This window comes from Poromitra crassiceps (assembly GCF_964638095.1).
Source record: "Poromitra crassiceps genome assembly, chromosome: 14".
Classification (NCBI taxonomy): Eukaryota; Metazoa; Chordata; class Actinopteri; order Beryciformes; family Melamphaidae; genus Poromitra; species Poromitra crassiceps.
This window is the reverse complement of record NC_139633.1, coordinates 27,375,056-27,397,095: the sequence shown is the minus strand read 5'-3', so window position 1 is coordinate 27,397,095 and position 22,040 is coordinate 27,375,056. Positions and strand designations below refer to the sequence as shown.

Genomic DNA, 22,040 nt, shown 5'->3' with positions numbered 1-22,040 from the left:
GGTACGTCTCAGACCTGCTACAGACATGTCACATGTGTTGTACCTGACCAATAGGTACATCTCAGACCTGCTACAGACATGTCACATGTGTTGTACCTGACCAATAGGTAGAGTCACTTTGCTGTCATGTCCACGTGGGAACATGACAGGGACGGCAGATAACAGAGGAACAGCAGAGGCGGTGACAGCATTACCCTCGTTATCATTATCTGGATTCTACAAGACAGAAAGAGAGAAAACGGCATTATTTGTGTGATATATCACTTGTCTTTCAGCGAGAAACTGGAGAATTTGTGTTAACCCATTGATACCTGATGCAGCATTTGTGTGTGTATCCCTTTAAGACCGCGAACCGCGTTAACGCGGTTCGCGGTCTTAAAGGGATACACACACAAATGAGGGATATACACGCAAATGCTGCATCAGGTATCAATGGGTTAAAAATGAAAATGCAGTCATTAACAACATGGCCGTGAGTAAGTACACTGCCATGATGGTCGAATCGCCACAGAAAACAGCTCATGCAACTAATCCGAGTTTTACAGCCAAATGTTTGCAATGTGGGTTCGAAAACACAAAGTCAAATCAAAAAGTCACTATGGCTATTAAAATGAATCTTGAATCTTGAATCTTGAAAAGTCCCACATTTACCTCATTATCTCCTAAATTTTCCTCAATAACATTGCTTTGTTATAGAACTAGCCAACATTCCCCCGGCAGAAATGAGAAGAACAACAGTATTGAAAAAGCATTATGCACTAGAACCCTGAGTGAAAAAATAAATAAATGCTCTGATCCTATAATCACTCATTTGCAAGCAAATAGCGGAGATTTTGGAGGAGGTGCGCGCTAGCACAGTCCTTTGACTTCCGCCAGAGCACTGTAGGGGCATCAGCTTACTGTAGCCGTAGCGGCTGTAGCTCAGGAGGTAGAGCGGGTTGTCCACTAATCGCTTTGGATCAAAGAGGTCGGTGGTTCGATTCCCGCCTCCTCCAGTCTGCATGTCGAAGTGTCCTTGGGCAATATACTGAACCCCAAATTGCTCCCGATGGTGTGTAGGCACCCTGCGTGGCAGCCTGCCGCCATCGGTGTATGAATGGGTGAATGTAGACTACCTACTGATTGTAAAGCGCTTTGGATAAAAGCGCTATATAAATGCAGGCCATTTACCATTTACCATTTACTTCAGGCACTCACACCGAGACAAGGTGTAAAGGTTAAAAAGCCTTTATTTTCTAGGGCATAATAAAGTTAAAATGATCACCGCCGACCGGTTTCAGCCTCGCAGGGCCTTCTTCAGGGCGTGTAGGAAAGCTCTTTCCTACACCCCCTGAAGAAGCTCCTTTAACCTTAACACCTTTTAACCTTTTTAACCTTTACACCTTGTCTCAGTGTGAGATCAGTGGCTGAAGTAAGCTGATGCTTTACCTTTGAATACAATTCTGCACTTCAAGAGCACCTCACATTCCTGGAGCCGACCAGTGAGCACTCGGTAATTGTCTTTTGTTTGTAAAAAAAAAAAAAAAAAAAAAGTATCATTATTGGAGGAAAATAGGAAATGTAAATGTATACTTTTGAATGAAAAAGTGCAATTGTATGGCTACAAAAAACTTGAATTTTGCTACATGAGCTGAGAAATTTGATGAACATTTTTATGCCATTTTTGGAGCTTGAAAAAGATGGCCATTGTTAATTATAATAGTGTGGGAGAAGGTTGAGTAGGGGGGGTTATAACTGTAGGAGCTGTGTTTTGGGCTTGACTACATGTGGGGGGTGAGAAGTTAATGACTGAATTAGTGAATTTTCGTTTTGGAGTGAATTATCCCTGTGAACCTCACCACCACTCCTAGTTCCGTCTCCAGGTCCCTGTTGATATAGAAGCGCAGGCTTCTTGCTTCCTGGGTTTTGGGGTATAGAGTATCCTCTATATCCTCTTTATAGGCACCCCTTAGTTGAAGCACCATGTCCTTGATACCTGAGAAAAGATGCAAATGTGCGAGATATGAATGTTACATCATGTGTCTGTACTGTACGGATACTAATGAATATGTTAACGTTGCTTGATAAGTCACAGGTGAGCACGCACGCACAAGCACTGTCCTAGGCCAAATTACAATTGCTCTAACATCACATTGTCCATATGGCAAGGCACAGTACAGTACATACCTTATTTTCAATACCAGGTTGCTGATAGAAAATTATGTAAACAGTTAAGAAAGCAGACGCTTAAAGAGATAGTTAACTTTTTTTTTTAAAGTCTAGCCCTATTTGCTACTTACTAACTAATGATGATGTTGATTGGTAGAGATCTTGCTGAGAAAGAACTCTACCAATCAACATCATCATATTGGTAAGTAGCAAATAGGGCTAGACTTTAAAAAACGTGAACTATCCCTTTAATGTACATTTCAATATAACTTAATGAGTTATATACAATAAGTTAAACTTATTGAGGTGGACAGAAATGTCAAATTCATATGTTTGATGTTGATAGTACATACTTTCATTGCTTAGTAGCTGGTCGATATTGATATCCAAAGCAGAGAATGGGGCAGCCTGGGACATGAGGCACAGAGAGAAATCAGTTGTTCTGGTTATTGTAATCAAAGTAAGGTGTGCTCATAATGCAAACAACAGATCTCAGATCTGCTCCAACACTGGCTACCTTTAAAAATAGGCTAAATACTTTTATGTTCAGCTCTGCCTTTAATTGTAATTTTTATTTCTTTATTTCCTTTTATATATTAATTTACTCTTGAGTGAATTTTTTATGCGGGGAAGGGGGTCCAGTTCTGTCTAATATTGACCCTGGCACTGACTGTGATGGAACTCTGTAAGGAAGGGAGGGCCCTTGTACCGTGTACACCAGAAGACGAGCAGCATTGAGGTCTTGAACTGAGGTGAGATAGACCAAGAGACAATATTCTGTGACTTAGATTTGGTTCATGTTTGAACCACATTTCTTACTATCTTACACATCTGTCATTTATAAACTCAATTCATGTGGGTACTGACAGCAGTGAGGTTTGAACTGAGGTAAGATAACCAAGAGGAAGTATTCTCTGACTTAAGATTGGTTCAAAGTAGATTTGGGGAAAAGAGAGGATTTAATATAAATAGGTAAAAACACACAGAATTCACTCAATAGTGCATAATTTAAATACTTGCACTTGAGTACTTTCCACCTCTGCATAAATAATACTAATTACATTGAGAAATGCATGATTTGTGATTAAAAATAATGGTTGTTGGTAGTATGTTAGACCCCCACAGGTGTACTGTATGTGTTCATGGGGTCTCAGACTCTCCTTATGGGAGCTCAGCCCCCATATAACTGGAACCCTGCCTTCTCATTTCTTGTCAAGTATCCCAAGTGGGAACTTTCCCTGTTTTAACTGTGTCCAAAGCCATGGGCTGATTACAGGTAGCCTAATCACTTCCTCCATCCTAAGACTGGAAAGGTGATGAAGGTTAGAGTCAGAATTACATGCAACACTAAATTTGTTGTATTAAAATGCACATGCAAACTATATTCTGTTGGGAAAACGAAGCATGATTTAAAAACAAGGGTTTGTGAACATACGTGTTCAATCTGTAATCATGATGTAAAATCATCGGTAGCTAGGCATTTTAATAGCCATAACCACACAACACGAGATGTCATATGGTTATTGTAAAAATGACTAAAAATGCGGGTTGCTCTTTCAAGCCTTGACAGTGGAAGAATCAGAGGGAATAAACACAACCAGCAGCTCACTAGTCCAGGCAACACTGAGCTGAGGTGTAATCAGTGCCTCTTTAACTGTCCAGGTGTGGTGGGTAATTGCTCCAATTAGTGTGCAATTAGGGGTAGGTGTGCTTGTGTGAGGGAAAATGGCTGGAGGTGAGGAAGTGATGGGTTATGGGAGTTGGAGTCCAAAGAGTCACTTTTGTACAGGCATTGAGACGGTTATTAATACTTCACTTAGAGGTCCTTACTTCAAAAGGAATCTGTTTTTGGATATGTTTATTTTATTGACACATTGGAGCCAATGGGACTCAATGACGAGTTATCTTTATCTTGTTTTTTTGTGATTTTACGTGAGATTTTTCTGTTAAGTTAAAACTGGTCCCGACCTGGATTTTGAGGCTATATGCCTAATATTAAAGTAATGTGGATATGGAGAAAAGACAAAAATAGCACTGTCACTGAGGAAGGGGCGTTTGACCTGAAACATCTGTGCAACAATACAAATAAATGCATTAATTTATTGGATCGAGTGCTGTCCTGGAAAATTTTCTTTTCGTCACATTTTTTGAGGATTCAGCACTCACAGAAATAACTGAGGGTTGAGCATGTTTTTTTGGGGGTACAGTGTATTGTTCTGTCAGGATCCCACAACTTACCACTAGGATGCCGTTTGTGAGGTATTCATGACTGGGCTCCTCACTACAAAAAGACAAATAAATGTTGTTGCATTAAGTGTGCATAAACTTCAGGCTACCAAGTAATTTCTCATCTTTACATGAAAGCAAAGTGAAAACAGGAGGAAAATGCAAAATAAGTTTACCTCTCCAGTAGCTCAAACTCCACAAAGAGTTCATCCCCTGTCTGAGGGCATGAGAACAATGTGTTATCATCAGATCAAACTGCATTCTGTTCTTATGAGATATGTCACGTGTCGAGTGTCTGCAATTCATTAGTGAAATATGTCAGTGTGTCTGTGAGGAATGAGGATGTACCACAGGAGTAGCCCCAAAGAGACGCTAGATGGTGTTCAGATTGCACAAGCGAGTATGTGTACTTTTAGCTGGAGCAGCTAATGTGCTAGCACCATTGTTAGGTCACATTTCTGAGGAAGTACAGCTTACAGATCAATCGTGTGTCATTCCAAGATGCTTTAATGACTAAAGATGCGGATGTGGTTTTCACCTCTTGGTGTGTGGTGAAGACCTTGGTCTCCTTCTCCCCTAGGGTGAGGTTGCTGATGTCAAACAGCAGTGTGGAAATCAGGTCGTCGGCGCTATAGTCATCGTCATACAGCTTCATCTCCAGAATATTCTGGAAAGACAGAAGACAGAAGAGGAGTTTGCTGGTGTTGTGTGTTTGCTGGTGTTGTGTGTTTGCTGGTGTTGTGCGCGGACCTGTCTGCTAACTATAACACGAATAATCTTCGGTAACACTTTATAATAACGTTCAGTAGTATGTCATTTGTAAGCTATTAGTTAGCTATTAGTAGCTATTTGCTCATCATTTGTTCATGATTAACAAATGTGTATAGAGACAGGTTGGACTATAAAAACTTTGAATAACTTACAACTTAATCATCTACAAATGTATATTCATGTTTTGTAAATGATTTAGTTTATCATTAACTAATAGCTTATAAATGACTTACTACTGAACATTATTATAAAGTGTTACCCAAAGAATTCACACACAGAAAAAGGGTTTGCACAAGTTAAAACAAACAAGGCACGGGTACATTTGAACATTTACTAAATTTTGCATTAACTGCTAATGAGTGTGGTGTAAAGTGTCTATTTTAAATACACTAGCCCGTGGGGACCCCCCCCCCCCCCTTGGGAGACAAGCCCATCCTGGTCTGGAATATGACATCATCACTGATGACATCATCACTGAACTTATAGGCTCATAGATATATTTCCAGATATTGCACAGTTATTTATCGTTCAATGTGAACGGTATATCCTACCTGGTGTAAAGCACTTTGGATTTGTATATGAAATGTGCTATATAAATAAAATTGTCTTGCCTCATCAGCTCACTCAAAGATATTGCTACGATGCACTTATACATCAATCATTGACCGAATGTCAGTATACAGTAGCCTCACTTTCACGTTGCTGTGGACCCTGAACTTAAACGTTTCATTCCACTCCGGGGTTTTGCTGTTTGCCACCGTTGTTGTCTGGTACGTCCTTGTGGATGCGGTGGGGAGACGCAGAATGACATAGCAGTCTGATTCAGTCCCTGTAGTAGTGACACAGGAAAAAGCCTTGGGGTAAACAGAGCAGAGCAACAATATCACACTAATAGTGGGATATTTAAATGTGTAACACATTTCTTATTAAAGGAATAGCTCTGTATTTTGAACCCTGGGGCCCAAATAACATGTTTTCTGTCATGATCCCCATTAGAAGTAGAAACCATAACTTCTCTAGCTTGGGTTTTATTTGAATTCTTTCCAAGATAATACTGTTTATATATTGTGAACATTGTTTTGCAAAACAATGTTTATCATTTCTACTAATGGGATCATGACAGAAAACATAATTATTTATTATATCAGTTATTTCGGCGCACTGTTCAAAATACCAAACTATCCCTTTTTTTTAAATCACATTTTGAGTTAGCTTTACTTACAATAATCTTTGGAGTGATTGTTTTGTGCTCTCAATATGGTGACACTCAAGGTCCAGTAGGAGACATTTTCTTTCTGTGGAATGAGACAAAACAACAGTGTTGGGGGTAACTCATTACAAAAGTAACATATTACATGTAATATATTACTTTTAGCAGTAACTCAGTAATATAACTTATTAACAATAGGATTTCAGTAATATTATACCAGTTACTTTGTCAAGTAACACAAGTTACAAATTGAGTTACTTTTTTTTTTAAATCAAAGCACATCAATCATTTCCCGATAAAATTGTGTGTTTTCATACAAAAAACTCCACTATAAATAATAAATCCACTATAGATGACAATGAAAAAAGGAAAAGGATAACATTTAGAATCTTGGATGTTTACACTGATTTCAAGACAGTTGAAATTATTTTCCGGGATGATTCCGGGGCGGCGATGTCATTCTGCTACTGCTGTTATTTTGGTGAAAGTAATGCAAAAGTAGTGTAATAAGTAACGAGTTACTCGACACAGACAGTAATATTGTAAAGTAACTTATTACTTTCAAATGAGAGTAACTAGTAATATGTACTATATTACATTTTGAAAGTAACTTGCCCAACACTGCAAAACAAGGAGTGACCTTGGAAGGGTCAGGGGCGTTTCAAACCACATTCCACCACAGGCTCGTCAGGACCCACTGACCATATAATTTGGCCCCTTTTATGGCCCCTTAAACCTGCCTCCTTAAGTCAACCTCTTTTTAAAGTTACTCTCTAAAGCCCTCTGCAAACAATTATTTGATGCACTTTTTATATTTTGTAGTATTATTATTATCACTACCTAATGTACACCATGTACTTTACTACCTATAGCACCGCTGTACTGAAGTGTGATGAAATCAAACCCCTTTTTAACCCAATGTACTGTACACTGTATATTGCATTGTTGTCACTTTGTCTTTGTCCTTCATGCCGGTGTATGATTATGTTGTGCGGTGACTCTCCTTCAACTACTCCTATATGCCACTACTACATTTCCATCTTATGCAAATTTGATGGACAATAAAGTTATCTGAATCTGAATCTGAATTATGGTGTAACCCGAGTGTGATTTGATTCATTTGCTTTAAATGGGAAACAATGCAAAACAGATAGAGTGAGCACTAACAAATTAAATGAACGAATGGATCGATTCATAAAATACAAGAGAAAATATAAAAAAGTAGCATCGATAATGTTTTAGAAGAGATTTCACTGGGACAATGATGGCTCATCTAACAAAGAACCTGCATTACATTCATGCAGATACAGTTAGCAGTTATTTGTTTTCTGAAATATGTAAAAAAAAAATATATATATATTTTTTTTCAATCTTGACCAGCAGCAGAGTAACCTGCCACAGCCTCAAACTAGCCTATGCCTACTTCTGCACTAAGTACCTGGAATTCCTACAGTGACTTATTCTTATTATAATTTTCGGTGTAAAATATTAACGAGGATAATGAAAACACCACAGACATATAAATATATATTTAGGAACACTAGCTAAATAGTGTTTTAGGAGATACGTTGCACTTACCGTTGTCATTGTGAATGTTTCTCACGAGTTTAGAGGCTTGCAGGTGAGTGATCCAGGTACAGGTAGTCTAATTTAAAGGTGTCTTCTTTGTGTCTCTTCTAACAGTCTATATATGCTTGTGTCGACCCACAAAGGGTGTGTCTGTGTGTGTGTGTGTGTGTGTGTGTGTGTGTGTGTCTGTGTGTGTGTGTGTGTGGGGGGGGGGGGGGGGGTGAGTGTGAGAGAGAGCGAGAGAGAGAGAGAGAGAGAGAGAGAGAGAGAGAGAGAGAGAGAAAACAAGTGAAATATGAGAAGAAGAAAGACTATAGGTCGAAACCTATATATATAGCTGTAGGCTATGGCCAGGCCTGTAAAGAAATTCCAATTGTTAAAGTGCTCAAATGATGGGAGGGTCTGTTTGTTCATGTCTGTATTGTGCAGTCCTTTGGAACGGATGTGGGCCATCCCCCGCCGATAATTGCATCCCCACCATATTTTGGGGCTGTTTAAACCCCCTAAAAAGACCCCCTAAAGTCATATTTCAAGATGCGTATGAAATACTCTACTTTGAATAATAATTTGTCTGAGGGTTTTTCCCACAAAAAAAGGTTAAATTATCTTGTTAAAATCCTTAAAATGACTTCCCCTCCTTCTCCCTCATTTAAAAATCCAAAGCAACCAATCAGGGTTATCTAGAACATAACTAGCCAATCACAGCATTCAGTGAGCTCTGATAAACTTTACACTTTCAGCAGACAATTGTGGAAACAGCGTTCTAGTCTCAAACTCTGCACAGACATCATTCTGCACAGTGAAGCTCAGACATCCAACTGTAGGAAGAAGAAGAACTGGTTTTTGACTTTAGGGGGTCTTTAAAAACAGGGATGAAAATCTCAGCAGGTACGAACCGCTGAGATTTGCATCCCCCTCCATAAGCAGGGAGAAACCCCCCCCCCCTCCCAGGCCTCGGGGTCACCCCCTAGAGGTCAAGTCTCTACCAGATTATACCATTTTTATAAACTGTTACATTGCCGTATAAATCATTACAATATGTGAGGTGGGGATGCATTTGGTGGTGGAGGTGCAAAACTCGGCATTACACCGGCTCAAGTGTATGGCAGCTATAACTGAATCTTAACAAAGCCAGACTTTACCAGGAGTAAGCCACAAAGAGTTTATACGGATACAGGATACAGGATACAGGATATCTGTATAGTTGAGTTGGAAGAGGGGATATATATATATATATATATATATATATATATATATATATATATATATATATATATATATATATATATATATATAGTCAAGGGACCCCCTTGAAATAGTTTCCCCTCTCCAAAATGTAACCTATGTTTGGAGCTAGCATATTACCACCCGGTACCAATGGATGCCTTAGGTCTTATAGTTTCTTTTGATAACAGGATCTCCACTGTAGCCCTTTGATTGCCCGCGAAAATCGGGAGTGTTGGCAGACCACTCGCGGCCCACCTGCAGTACCTCCACGGCTCAGTAGTGGGCCGCGGCCCACAGTTTGGGGATCACTGATGGTTAGTCACTGATGGTTAGTCACTGATATGTGAAGATGTAAATCATCTTCACATATTTGAGACGGATGTGTACTCAACACCATCATTCCTCATATCAATAAGGGCGGCCTCCCTGGAGTCCTTCCTATAGGCTCTGGGAAGACACACACACACACACACACACACACACACACACACACACACACACACACACACACACACACACACACACACACACTGACACACACACACACACACACACACACACACACACACACACACACACACACACACACACACACACACACACACACACACACACACACATATATATATATATATATGTGGATCCAGTGTGTTTGCATTGTCAGTACCTGTTACACAGGTTTGTAACCCTATAGTCGTTATATGATGCTGCCAGCATCGCCACAGGCTGCGGGTGAGCAGTTTGGTGTTGTGCGATGTATTGCCCACTCCCCTCCCCAGAGCATCAGGCAAGCGGAGACATGGCTTCACCCCATACCGCCCCTCAGACAGTCGAGCCCAGGCCTTCCTCTGGCCCGTCACTCTCATCATCATACTTTCCCCAGAGAATAACTGGTCCTCACACCACCAACACCACCACAGGCTGCCAGCGAGTGGTATGTCAGCCACTCCCCTGACCGTGAATGTGACCTAAATATGGGTCAAAACTATGTTTCGGTCCATTCTGCATGCTTCATCATCGTTACAACGTGGGGCATTTTAACATGGGTGTGAATGGGAACGACTCCCTTCCGGGTCCAGCCTCAAGTGGCCATTCGAGGAAATACAGCTTTCAGTATCGCTTCCTGCAGCTTCCTCCGCAAAACCCCCGAGCTAGCCCACTGCTTGCAAGCCAAGCTGAGATCCCGCCAAAGCGTGTAATTTAGACCCGCCGGTGTACTGTGTCAGTGTCATGTTTCGCCTCCGTCCAGTCCAGCGTGTCAGTGCGTGTACTTTTCACGCCTAGGCGAGCCAAAACCTGACAAACACGCTGCCCCCGGAGGCTCTTTTACACGCTTTGGCTTGATTTGGCTGTTCTGTATCGTCTTAGAAATGTCACCTTTTGGCATGTTAACATGTCACATTTGGCGAGAGTTAACGCATCACAGCCAACAGGTTGCTCCATACGGTACGGTACGGGGTACGGTGGAGCAGTGGTAAGCGCTGTCGCCTCACAGCTCGAAGGTCCTGGGTTCGATTCCCACCTGGGACGCTGTGGGCGCTGGAGTTGTGACCCCCCCATATCTTCAGTGCCTACTGCCCAGGTGGGCTATCTCGTCGAAAGGGCCTTTCTGTGTGGAGTTTGCATGTTGCATTGCCGCCACCCAAGTGTCTGTCACTTGTTGATATTATCTAGGACAGTAAAAAAATACATGCTCCACCGGTTCCTGTAGCCCACAATGTTCACATCCACCCATCACAAGTTGAAACCGTCCCCCACTGAAAGTTTAACTTAACCCATTGATACCTGATGCAGCATTTGTGTGTGTATCCCTTTAAGACCGCGAACCATCTTAAAGGGATACACACACAAATGAGGGATATACACGCAAATGCTGCATCAGGTATCAATGGGTTAATTGGCTCCGTCACTCTGGCTTACGTGTCATAGGCTACACGTGCCTGCCACCCGATCTGACTGTTGTCACCCCATTCAATCGGCGTTATCACCCCATTCATATCAGCCAGTATAGGGCCCTATTTAGCTGCTAGTGCTAGTAGGCGCAGAAGGTCGCTATCAGCGATTCGTTATCAGCCATAGGTTTCCATTTCACGTGTAAATCTTATTTTAACGCTTTTTGTTATTTAATTCTAACCCTAACCCTAACCCTGACCCTAACCTTGGCCCTAACCCTAAAATTGTTTTATTTGCCTAAATATAAAGTTGTTTGATAACAGCCATTGCAACCTACTAGCAGGTTTATCAGTGATAGGAATAGGGCTGATGAACCTACTGAGTCTATGGCCGGGTGACAACAGTCGGATCGCCGCCTGCAGGGTGCTTGTACTGTAATGAGTCCCTAGACGCCCACATCAGTCATTTATGCATGCACACATACAGTGATTTATGCACATCGGGGTCCCTTGATCAGATGCAACTGTCCTCATGAATATAACTGCCTTGATTCAAGGCTCCTCATTGGCCACAACCAGAAAATGCAGGTTACGTGTTAATTTTTGGTGTTATTTGAGTGGTGGAAGATGGGAAGATGGAAGGATGGATACAAGGATGGGTCAAAGGATGGCTCTGTGGTACAATCCAAAACAGTAATGTGTGTGGCTTTGCAACAAGGCAAACAATACAATATAATCACCTAAACTACAACCAATGACCTAAACACTGCTCAGAATGTAGCACTAGACTAGGGATGAGCACTGCATCCAAACATCAAAACTCTGTTTTGGGGACAAGGCGAAAATGGTGAAATTTTAACATAAAACAGTAGCTATAAAAGTAGATAAAGAAATAAATTATTCCAAGAGAGAGTAATAAAGTAGGCTATAGATGAGTAAATAAGCAATGATAACAAAAACAACATAACATTTTGATCAAGTGTCCGAAATAAAACCGGGGATAGCCTACGTGTTATACTCCTTTCTGGAGTATTTAAATAGGCTATCAATAGAATCTGAGAAAATTAGTTTTCGTTATTTGGTTCCTTTTTATTTACTTAATTATGACTATTGTGTTTTATTGTTTGATAGCAATTTAGATACTGTATAGATCTTTAGTCCACACTCCAGATCAGTCGGTGGCGATAATGCACCCGAAAGCTGTTTGCTAACTGCCAATAAAACCAAAAGAAGAGGAAGAAGAAGAAGAAGAAAACGAAGAAGAAGAAAAACAACAGGTGACTCGGCGGCAGCAGAAGAAGAAGAAGAAGAAGAAGAAAAAACAGATTGCGTGGGTCTGTCACGTGGTCTTTCACATGATGTCACCACGACCTGCACTTGAATCCATCCGCCCACTTACCGAGTTGACTTCCCGGTTGACTTGAGTTGATTGCTGTGATTGCTCTCTGTGATATCGGCTAGCTGGGACAGCCTTCAGTCACGGTGACTCAGCAGAAAGCAGAATAACCAGCGCCTTGCTGCCTCCGGGTTTGTCACTTGACTGCTGCCTGCCGTCCACAGTGCAACTTCAGACTCCAGTCGACGTCCTCTGATTCACCGCCAGTAAGTTCCACAGCTGCAGCAAAACTCGATTATTTGCAGTAGGCCTTATCATGCAGTGAATATAGCAAATTATTAAATGTGCGTTACTTATGCATGCTGAAAACATTGCTTTAATGTTGCCAGGCGGCGCGTTTTAGCTATAGTGTGTGTGTGTGTGTGTGTGTGTGTGTGTGTGTGTGTGTGTGTGTGTGTGTGTGTGCGCGCGCGTGTGTGTCCTAAATGGGATCATTCTCATGTTATTTGTTTCTTTGTGATTTGTCTCTCCTCAGTGCCTCCATACACCATCACCTACTTCGCAGTCAGAGGTGAGTGAAAAAGACAGCCCTCTATCCTGAATGATAGAATATTTTTGTAATTAGAAACTAATTAAAAAAGATTAACCAGTCAAAACATAAAACCTCTTCGAATGCAGCCAGTCAGCAGGGGTGTAAAACACTGCATTTCCCCCGGGGGCAGTGTGCCATGCCATGTGTGTGTGCCATGGTACGTGTCCACTTGGGCATGCATTTCCATGTTTCCCATTCATTGTGCATGTTGCATGCAAGCCCCCAGGATTCAATAGCGCTGGGCTGTGAAGCCATTTGAACATGGTGGCGAAGCTCTGTATTGCAAGTCACGTGACGCTCAAAGTATAAAACTACTCTTTTAACTCATTGAGTGCCAGCCACTTTTGGAGAACGGACGCTCCCAGTGCCAGAGTTTCAGAGCTTTTTTCAGTGATTTCTCGAGGCCCACAGAATATTGTGTGATATTACTATGTAAACAATGAACACGCAAAAAGAACGATGAGACTCTTTTCTATCATCAGCAAAAACAGGTTTATTGATATCATTTTCCGTTCTTTAGTTATCAGCCGGAGAAGATAGCTTGATTTAACAAAAAAGAGCAGTTTTTTTCTAGAAGCTGAGATAATGACCCTTTTGTGAAATTAAACATTTCAAACACATCACTGACTCTGAAGCTAATTTTCTGATGTAGTCACACCTCAAAAATTATTTCCTTCAATAAAACAGTGAAGGCCAGGGAATTTTGTTTGGCAGAATAATATTTTTAGCTGCAACCAGCAGCGCTGGCCCCTGCGTGCGCTGCTGGTTGCAGCTTCTTGCTGATCTTGATTTGCTGCTGGTGGGCATCGGATATTCTGGCTTGCGTTTGCCAACCCTGTCCTGCTGCCTGGGTCTGTCTGGGTCAGTGTTGTGTGCTGCTCTGCGTGCCCCCCCCCCCCCCCCCCCCCGCCCCGCCTCAACTGCACACTCCTCCTGTATGGGAGGTGGCTCTCTGCTGAGTTTGCTCTGCACTGTGAAGGGTGCGCGACATCCAGCTTTTTCCGCGTGTGTTTGTCACCGGCTACTACTGTATGCTTCCAGTTGAGAATAATAACGGCTGATCATGCGAATGGGCTGTCGCAGCGGACATAGAGGAGCTCAATTGTGGGAGCAGATTGGCTGCTGCCTGCTGCAGGCACATCTAACGTTAAAACGCTTCATGCATATCGATGCATACGGATGCGATGCGATTTCCGTTTCCCCAACGACTTATTCTCTGTTTTTCTCTGCCTTTCTGTTAACCTGGAGAGCACTGTCGCCACCTAAGGGTTCTGTAAAATAGGTTATAGACCTCCAATAGCTACAATAGTTGTACAGGAGCTGCGGAAGGCTTTGATCGACGTCCCACCGTCAAAAAACGCATTGGACGTCGAAAGACGTCCGTGGCACTCTACGTCACTATTTAATTGGACGTCGAAAGACGTCCATGGCACTCAATGAGTTAATTATCAAATATTTTTTTATGGGGCATTTTTTCTTCAGAAGCCATTAAGAGCCGTATATGGGTGTATTTTCTTCTTTTTAATACATCCATGAGTGGGAGACGAATACGTCATGGCACACATGCGCACTTCACCTTGGGCCGCATGGTCAGGAAGTAAAACCATGAAGAAAACCTCCCCATGCGCCGGTGAGCAGCCTCCGCCAGTGAGCAGGCGTGGCTCGTCCCCTATCCAGTTATTTTAATACATCCATGGTTGCATGTAGGCAGCTGTGCAATGCAGCCATTTTGGGAACGCCCCGTTCCTCATTTGTGTAAAGTTGGGCTTGAGGCCCTGCTAAACGGCAACACTCCCTGCATAAAACAGCAAACTTTTTTTTTTTAACGTTAGTGCCTTCCTTTTAAACGGGAATGGCATTTTTGCGGCCTGAAAACGCAAAAAAAAGAAGTAAAAACAGGTCCCAGAGTGGAATTCTTTGATTAGCTAATAGCTATAACACCGCCCTTACTGTTGCCGTGTAAAGTGGCGGAACACAATTCAGGTGACGACACAGCCCCCCTTCGCCATGGAAGACAATGAAGCGTTGAACTAGCCCAGAACTAGCCCAATACAGCCTTATGGCACAATGGAATCGCATTGGCATTCAAGAAACATGATAACGATTTGCTAAGAAGTCACTCCCGCATTAAATAATTCAAGACAACTCATGGCCAGATGCATTTCCTCCCCCCAGTCCAAAATGTGCTGCAAAGAAAGCAGTTTTTTTATGCATTGCTGCAAATGTAAAGAAAGTTAACTGCATATGAATTCAAGATTCAAGATTTTTATTGTCACTCCGTAGTACAAGTATCACGTGTGAAATTCTTGTGCTGTGAACTCCATTTACAACATAGTACAAATATAACAGGGCATATGAGTGCAAAAACAACAAGAGACACAACAAGCAATAATGCAGTAGAGTGATAAGACAGGTCAGAGACAGTGGCATATTCACTGCACATTGGTGCACATGTCATGTGCATACTTTGGACGTACTTAAACATTTTAAATTCGACGTATTTGACGTACAGGTGCAAATAGCATATACCTAATTAAACATACAATTAAACATTACACATACATAATGGTAGCAGCTACAGTACGGTACAGTACAGCTACTACACTATTTGTGTATGTTAAGGAGTCTCGTGGCCTGCGGGAAGAAACTGTCCCTCAAGCGATTTGTGCGTGCTTTTGGGACCCTGTATCTCCTCCCTGAGGGTAACAGGGAGAACAGGCTGTTGTGCAGATGGTTTGTGTCTTTGATGATCTTCAGGGACCTCCTGAGGCACCGCTGGTTATATAGTTCCTGCAGTTCTGGCAGCTCACATCCACAACCTCTGCCTCTGCAAAAACCAGTCTATCCAGAATAAACCAACATGTAATCTTTTGTTCTGACCGTCTATTCAGTTCCACTGAGGTGGGCAAACAGCCACACCTACAGTAATACAACTCTACGGTCATATTACTGACATGTTAGGTGATTTATTATACTGGTCCCTTTCAGTCGATTCACTGAGTCGGTATAACATATGGGATATTGGATATTATGTCTAACTGAAGTCACACCTTTATGGCAGATGACCAAATTAGGGATGGGCATTTCTGGCAAAAACACGAATCAAAATGTGTGTGAAATATTCAGTCCAGCTGCATCTGATCTTGGCGAGTAGTTTATATTCTGGTTTTCATGGCCATCAAGTGCCACATAAACCCCCATGTTAGAACTAAGTGGAGTATTGCTTTGAATTCAAAAGATAATCTGACTACCCCATGGCATGGGTCATTCTATCTGACTAACCCATGGCATGGGTCATTCTATCTGACTAACCCATGGCATGGGTCATTCTGGACGTGCCAGTCATATCCCTGTGTTTCCCACAGGATTTGCAGTTGTGGTGTGCAAATTTGTGTCCGTGCCCCGCGTGTGTGCACCTGCTGGTGTTGAGGTAGGGGGTTGGGATATTTTGTTTATTTTATTGTCCCCCCCTCATTCCGGTGCGCCTGCAGAAGGATTTGCTAGATGAGGGACAAGCACTGTTAAATGATGAAATGGCGTTTCCTTGAGTGGCAATACTGTTTTGTATTGTATTGTCCTGTATAACCTTCAAAGAATTCACTGAGCGGAAAGGTCTGGGCTTTTTACACGCTAACATCCGCAGTTTGGTTAATCCAAAAAATTTGGATGCCCTAAAGACCTTTGTGCACACCGCTAACCCTGATGTTGTCGCCATTTCTGAGACTCACCTCAAAAAGTGTGTCTCTGACCTTGACATTCAAATCCCCATGTACAACGTTTTCCGTCAAGACAGAGCCTCCAGCCACGGTGGTGTCGCCATCTATATTAAGGATAATCTTCAATGCTCTGTTGTCCTGTCGAAGTCAGTCCCCAAACAATTTGAACTACTGATTTCTAAGCTAAAAATCTCAGCCTGCCGATCCCTTACTGTAGTTGTCTGCTATCGCCCACCATCGGCCTCCACCCTAACTGCTCTCAGCAAGCTTCTAGCCCCCTTCATCTCTTCTGAAATGATCCTCTTAGGCGACCTGAATTGGAACATGTTCAATCCCCCAGAGGTCGTTGTAGAGCAGTTTAATGAGCTGGGCCTCACCCAGATCATTATGCAGGCTACCCGACCAAACATCAAAAACCCCTCCGCTGACTCATTAATTGACCTCATCCTCACAAATAACCCTTCTACTTTCAGATCTGGAGTCTTCAGCCAGATCAGTGATCACTGTGTTATTGGCTGCATACGGTCTGGCTGCTCACCTAAACGCCCCCCAGTTATCGTCACCAAGCGATCACTGAAAAACCTCGACATGCATTCCTTTCTTGACGATGTCGCATCAGCAAACTGGGACAGCATAAACTCCTCCCCTTCGCTGGATGATGCTTGGTCCTTCTTTAAGAGCACATTTAGCTCGATCGTCGACAAACATGCTCCGCTGAAGACAATTCGAACAAAAGACCGCTACAGCCCCTGGTTCTCTCATGACTTGGCTGAGCTCACCCACCAAAAGAACGCCCTGTGGCGGAAAGCTCGCTCTAAGACAGCGACCTCAGCCGACCTGCTTGCCTTCAGGCAATGCAGAAACAAAACAACACAGGCGATCAGAGAAGCCAAAATCTCCCACTTCAAGGAGAAACTCTCCACATGTGGGTCTGACTCCAGGAAGTTCTGGCGAACAGTAAAATCTATGGAGAATAAGCTGGCTTCCCCTCACCTCCCAGTCTCCATGACTTTCAATGGTGTTGTCATTTCCGACAAACCTCGTATGGCCTCACTCTTTAATCAACACTTTGTTAATGCAACCCAGTCCTTTTCTGCCCCAGCCGCCACAGGGCAGCTGGACCCCCCCCCCACCCCCCCTATCCCCCTCCTCCGCGACACCGGCTTTTCTTTCAAACCTTTTTCAATCTCAGAGGTACAGAAGGAACTCTCCTTGCTGGACCCAAATAAATCCGCCGGCTTTGACGGGCTCGATCCCAGGTTCCTAAAAGCAGCTGCACACCTCATTGCGGCCCCTGTCTCAACTCTTTTCAATCTTTCTCTTCAACTCTCCACCTTCCCCCCTGATTGGAAAACAGCCATGGTCTTCCCCCTCTTCAAGGGTGGCACTGGCTCTGATCCTAATTGCTATCGGCCGATCTCCATCTTGCCATGCCTAGCCAAAGTCATGGAGAAGCTGGTTCACAAACAACTCAACCACTTCCTTACATCCAACCATATCCTTTCAGACCTACAATCTGGTTTTCGATCCGGTCATGGATGTCTGACCGCCACCATGAAGGTCCTCGATGATGTCACCTCAGCTTTGGCCAGCAAGCAGGTCTGCTTAGCCACTTTTATCGACCTGGCTAAAGCCTTCGACTCTGTCGAACACAATACCCTGCTGCGTAGACTCTCCAGCATCGGCTTGTCCCCCTCCTGCTGTGATTGGTTCGCGAGCTATCTCGCTAACCGTATCCAGCAGGTGAAAACTGGGAACATCATATCTGATCCTCTTGCTGTTTTCAAAGGTGTGCCACAGGGCTCTATCCTGGGCCCTATCTTATTTTCCATATATATTAATGATGTTGCTAAAGCAGCGGGCAACTCCCGTATCCACCTCTACGCCGATGATACCATCCTGTATTCAGTTGGCCCCTCCCTCCAATCTGCAGCAACCACTCTCCAACAGAGCCTCACGGACGTAGAGAAATCTTTTCTCAATCTCCATCTCCGCCTTAACACAAAAAAGACAAAGTGTATGCTCTTCTCCCGAATTAAGGATGCCCCCAGACCCCCCAAGATCATCTGTGCCGATGGCACACCTGAGGGCGTGGCCCTGGAATTTGTGGATTCATACAAATACCTGGGTATCTGGCTGGACTCATCCCTTTCCTTCAATACACACATCAATAACCTTCAGACTAAAATCAAAGCAAGATTAGCTTTCCTCTTCCGCAATAAATCTTCCTTCACTCATCCGGCCAAACACACCCTCGTCAAGTTGACAATTCTTCCGATTTTAGATTACGGCGATATCATTTATAGAACAGCCTCAGCATCAGCCCTCAAAAAATTAGACACGCTTCACCATTCAGCTATCCGTTTCGCCACCAATGCACCCTTCCAGACTCACCACTGTGACCTCTACAATCTGGTAGACTGGCCCTCCCTTAAAACCCGACGATCCCTCCATTGGCACCACTTTATTTTTAAGTCCATACTAGGCAAGACACCACATTACCTCTCATCTCTCCTCCACATAGCAACAAACACCTATAGTACAAGATCAAGCGGGTACATCAAACTTTCTATCCCCAGCTCAACCGCTTATAGAACTGTCTTCGGCCGCACCTCCTTCCGTTTTGCAGCAGCATACGACTGGAATATTCTTCAGAGCACCCTCAAACTTGCAACCCTGACATCACTTTCCATTTTCAAACAGCAACTCCAACAGCTCTTTGTTGACCGCTGTGTCTGCTTCCCCCCCTCATAGTACCCCCCCTCCCCCTTCTCCCTTTACTACCCCCCCTTTCCCTCTCTACCCCCTCCCCCTTCTCCTTTTCCTACCCCCCCTTCTTCCCATCTCCCCCTCCCTCTTTACCCCTTCCCTCCCTCTACCCCCTTTCCCTTCTCCTTTCCTCCCTCCCCCCTCCCTTCTTCCCATCCCCCCTCCCTCTACCCCCTTCCCCTTTTCCTCCCCTCCCCCTCCCTTCTTCCCTCCCCCCTCCCTTTACCCCCTTTCCCCTTCTCCTTTCCTCCCTCCCTCCTCCCTTTTTCCCATCCCCCCTCCCTCCCTCTCTACCCCTCCCTCCATCTACCCCCTTCCCCCATCATGCTGTGTTTTGTTTGGTTTATCCTGTATTGTTTTGTCTTGTTGTGTTGTGCTACGTTGTACTGTGTTGTGTTGGTTCTACGTTGTGCTGTGTTGTGTTATGTTGAGTTTTGGCTCTATCCTATGTGATTGCTGTTATGTTTTATACCCTGTTTTATAATGCACTGTTTTTATCCTTTTTATCCTTAACATGACTTTTTTTGCAGCCCCTCTCCCTTACCCCACAGGCCGTCAGTGTAAATAAGAATTTGTTCTTAATGACTCGCCTGTCTAAATAAAGGTTAAATAAAAAAAATAAAAAAAATAAAAAAATGTGAACGATCGCTAATAAAGTTGTAAAAAAAACATGGCTGTGTGTCTGCCCCGTCTTCCCCTCTCACAACAAGTACGTCAGCTCTTGTGCTGGTCACGTCACATCCGGAGTCACATTTTCGAGGAGCTGCACGCACCCTCCCCCGAGCTGCGCCGACAGGCCGGCCAGCTGCGGCGCGCACTAGGGCTGCACAATTTATCGTATTTTCATTGTTATCGCGATATGAAAATGCGCGATGAACACAACGCAAAAGTCACGTGTTATCGCAATTTTTTTTTTTTTTTTTTTTTACAGTGCACATGAACGCAACATGCAAGATACCGGCTGAATAAGTGTCCAAATGTTCATGTCATTCTGGCCAATACTCCACTTCTGTTATAACATTTCAGTCTGGAATATGGAATATCTTTCAATAATCGTTATGACTAAAAGGCTAAAAGTAATCTCGTGTAAGAAATGACTGTTCTACATTGAAGTAAAAATGTAAATAATTAACTTGTTGGTTTTGGATTTTTTTTTTAGCTTCAAGAGTGCATTTTTGTTCGTATGACCCTCAACACAGGCTTTGAGAATCCCGTGCCACTTACTGATACTTATGCTTAAATTAACACACTCGTATTGCAAAATGAATTTAGGCCCTCACTGTAATACTTCAGAAGTTGAATTTGAAGTTCAGCATTAATACATTTGTCATTTTTTGTCCTAAATTTACCTTTGTGTGTTATTGCAATATAAAACTACCTAATTGAGAATCGATTCTAGATTCTGGAATCGAGAATCGTTGGAATCGTTGGAATCGAGAATCGATTCTGGAATTGGATCGTGACCCCAGGAATCTGATCGGATCGTGGCTTAGCCGGATCGGAGCACCCCTACCCATTAATATTTTTGTTTATACATTTTTTTATTTATCGCAGGTCATATCGTCATCGCAATATTGAACAGTGTTATCGCACATCGCAGCTTTTCCTCATATCGTGCAGCCCTAGCGCGCACCCCTCGGCGCAGCCGGCGCTGGCGATTTCGCTGAAGCATAAATCCGTTTTAGGTTGATGTAGATCAGGGGTGTCAGACTCATATTAGGTCGAGGGCCGGATTTGTTCAACTGAGACCTCATGGGGGCCGGATTTTTTTTTTTACTAAAATCAATTCGACTCATTTACCCATTTACTTCACAAAAGAAATACTGCTCTTTCCATTTCTCTTGAAACTGCCTGCATTCCGTGTCAACCTTTCTCTTTTTCGACAGCATCTTGTTGATTCCTTTGTTTTTTGGTAGGTAGCCGAATGCGCAATTCAATTCCAGCGTGGCATCATGGCGGCTTTGTTTACACCTGATGACCTACTGACATACTTCCTTGTAGTGCAGGTTAATTAACTTATGAATGAACTCTTAGCTTGCTTATTAGCCACACGTAGTTCATGATAATGGGGTGCAAATTCAATAATAATAATATATGTATATATATATATATATATATATATTTTAATATTCCAAAACATCTCGCGGGCCGGATGAAACCTGCCCGCGGGCCGGATCCGGCCCGCGGGCCGTATCTCTGACATCCCTGATTTAGATCCTCTATGCCAGATGCTAAGTCAGTTATGGCCCTGTAAATGAAGCAAGCTAATGCTCCCTCTTTCCCAGGCCGCTGTGGAGCCACCAGGATCATGCTATCTGACCAGGGCCAGGACTGGAAGGAGGTCGTGGTCAGCTTTGACGACTGGGCCAAAGGAGACGTGAAAGCCGCATGTTTGAGTTGATCGTAGCCTCTTTGTATTTGTTCTTTTATTCTGTTAGTCTGCTTGATTCATATGTGATTCATAATTTTGGCTTCTTTGAATTCAGTTGAGTGAAATACCTAATCTTCTGCATTTACTCCAGGTCTTCGGCCAGTTGCCCAAGTTTGTTGCATAAAATCCACTTTTCTGTCTCTCAAAAACCAA

The 22,040-nt window shown here is 43.1% G+C and overlaps 1 protein-coding gene and 1 long non-coding RNA gene across 2 annotated transcripts in view; one reads left to right on the top strand and one right to left on the bottom strand.

Moving 5' to 3' along the window:
* Window positions 1-7,942, bottom strand: part of LOC310789110 (cytosolic phospholipase A2 zeta-like) — a gene marked incomplete at both ends in the record, with an annotated part of 30,226 nt that extends 22,284 nt beyond the window's left edge. Inside the window, 8 exons of the mRNA XM_083650703.1 lie at window positions 97-216; window positions 1,839-1,975; window positions 2,502-2,556; window positions 4,387-4,429; window positions 4,551-4,591; window positions 4,913-5,041; window positions 5,838-5,999; window positions 7,934-7,942. Of these exons, the coding sequence (XP_083506829.1) occupies window positions 97-216; window positions 1,839-1,975; window positions 2,502-2,556; window positions 4,387-4,429; window positions 4,551-4,591; window positions 4,913-5,041; window positions 5,838-5,999; window positions 7,934-7,942 (696 nt within the window). The remainder of the gene's footprint in view (window positions 1-96; window positions 217-1,838; window positions 1,976-2,501; window positions 2,557-4,386; window positions 4,430-4,550; window positions 4,592-4,912; window positions 5,042-5,837; window positions 6,000-7,933) is intronic.
* A 4,598-nt stretch (window positions 7,943-12,540) lies between these two features.
* Window positions 12,541-21,985, top strand: LOC310788868. The gene is made up of 3 exons (XR_014553314.1): window positions 12,541-12,645; window positions 12,915-12,950; window positions 21,742-21,985. It is a non-coding gene; the product is annotated as an uncharacterized lncRNA (long non-coding RNA).
* Window positions 21,986-22,040: the final 55 nt, after the last annotated feature.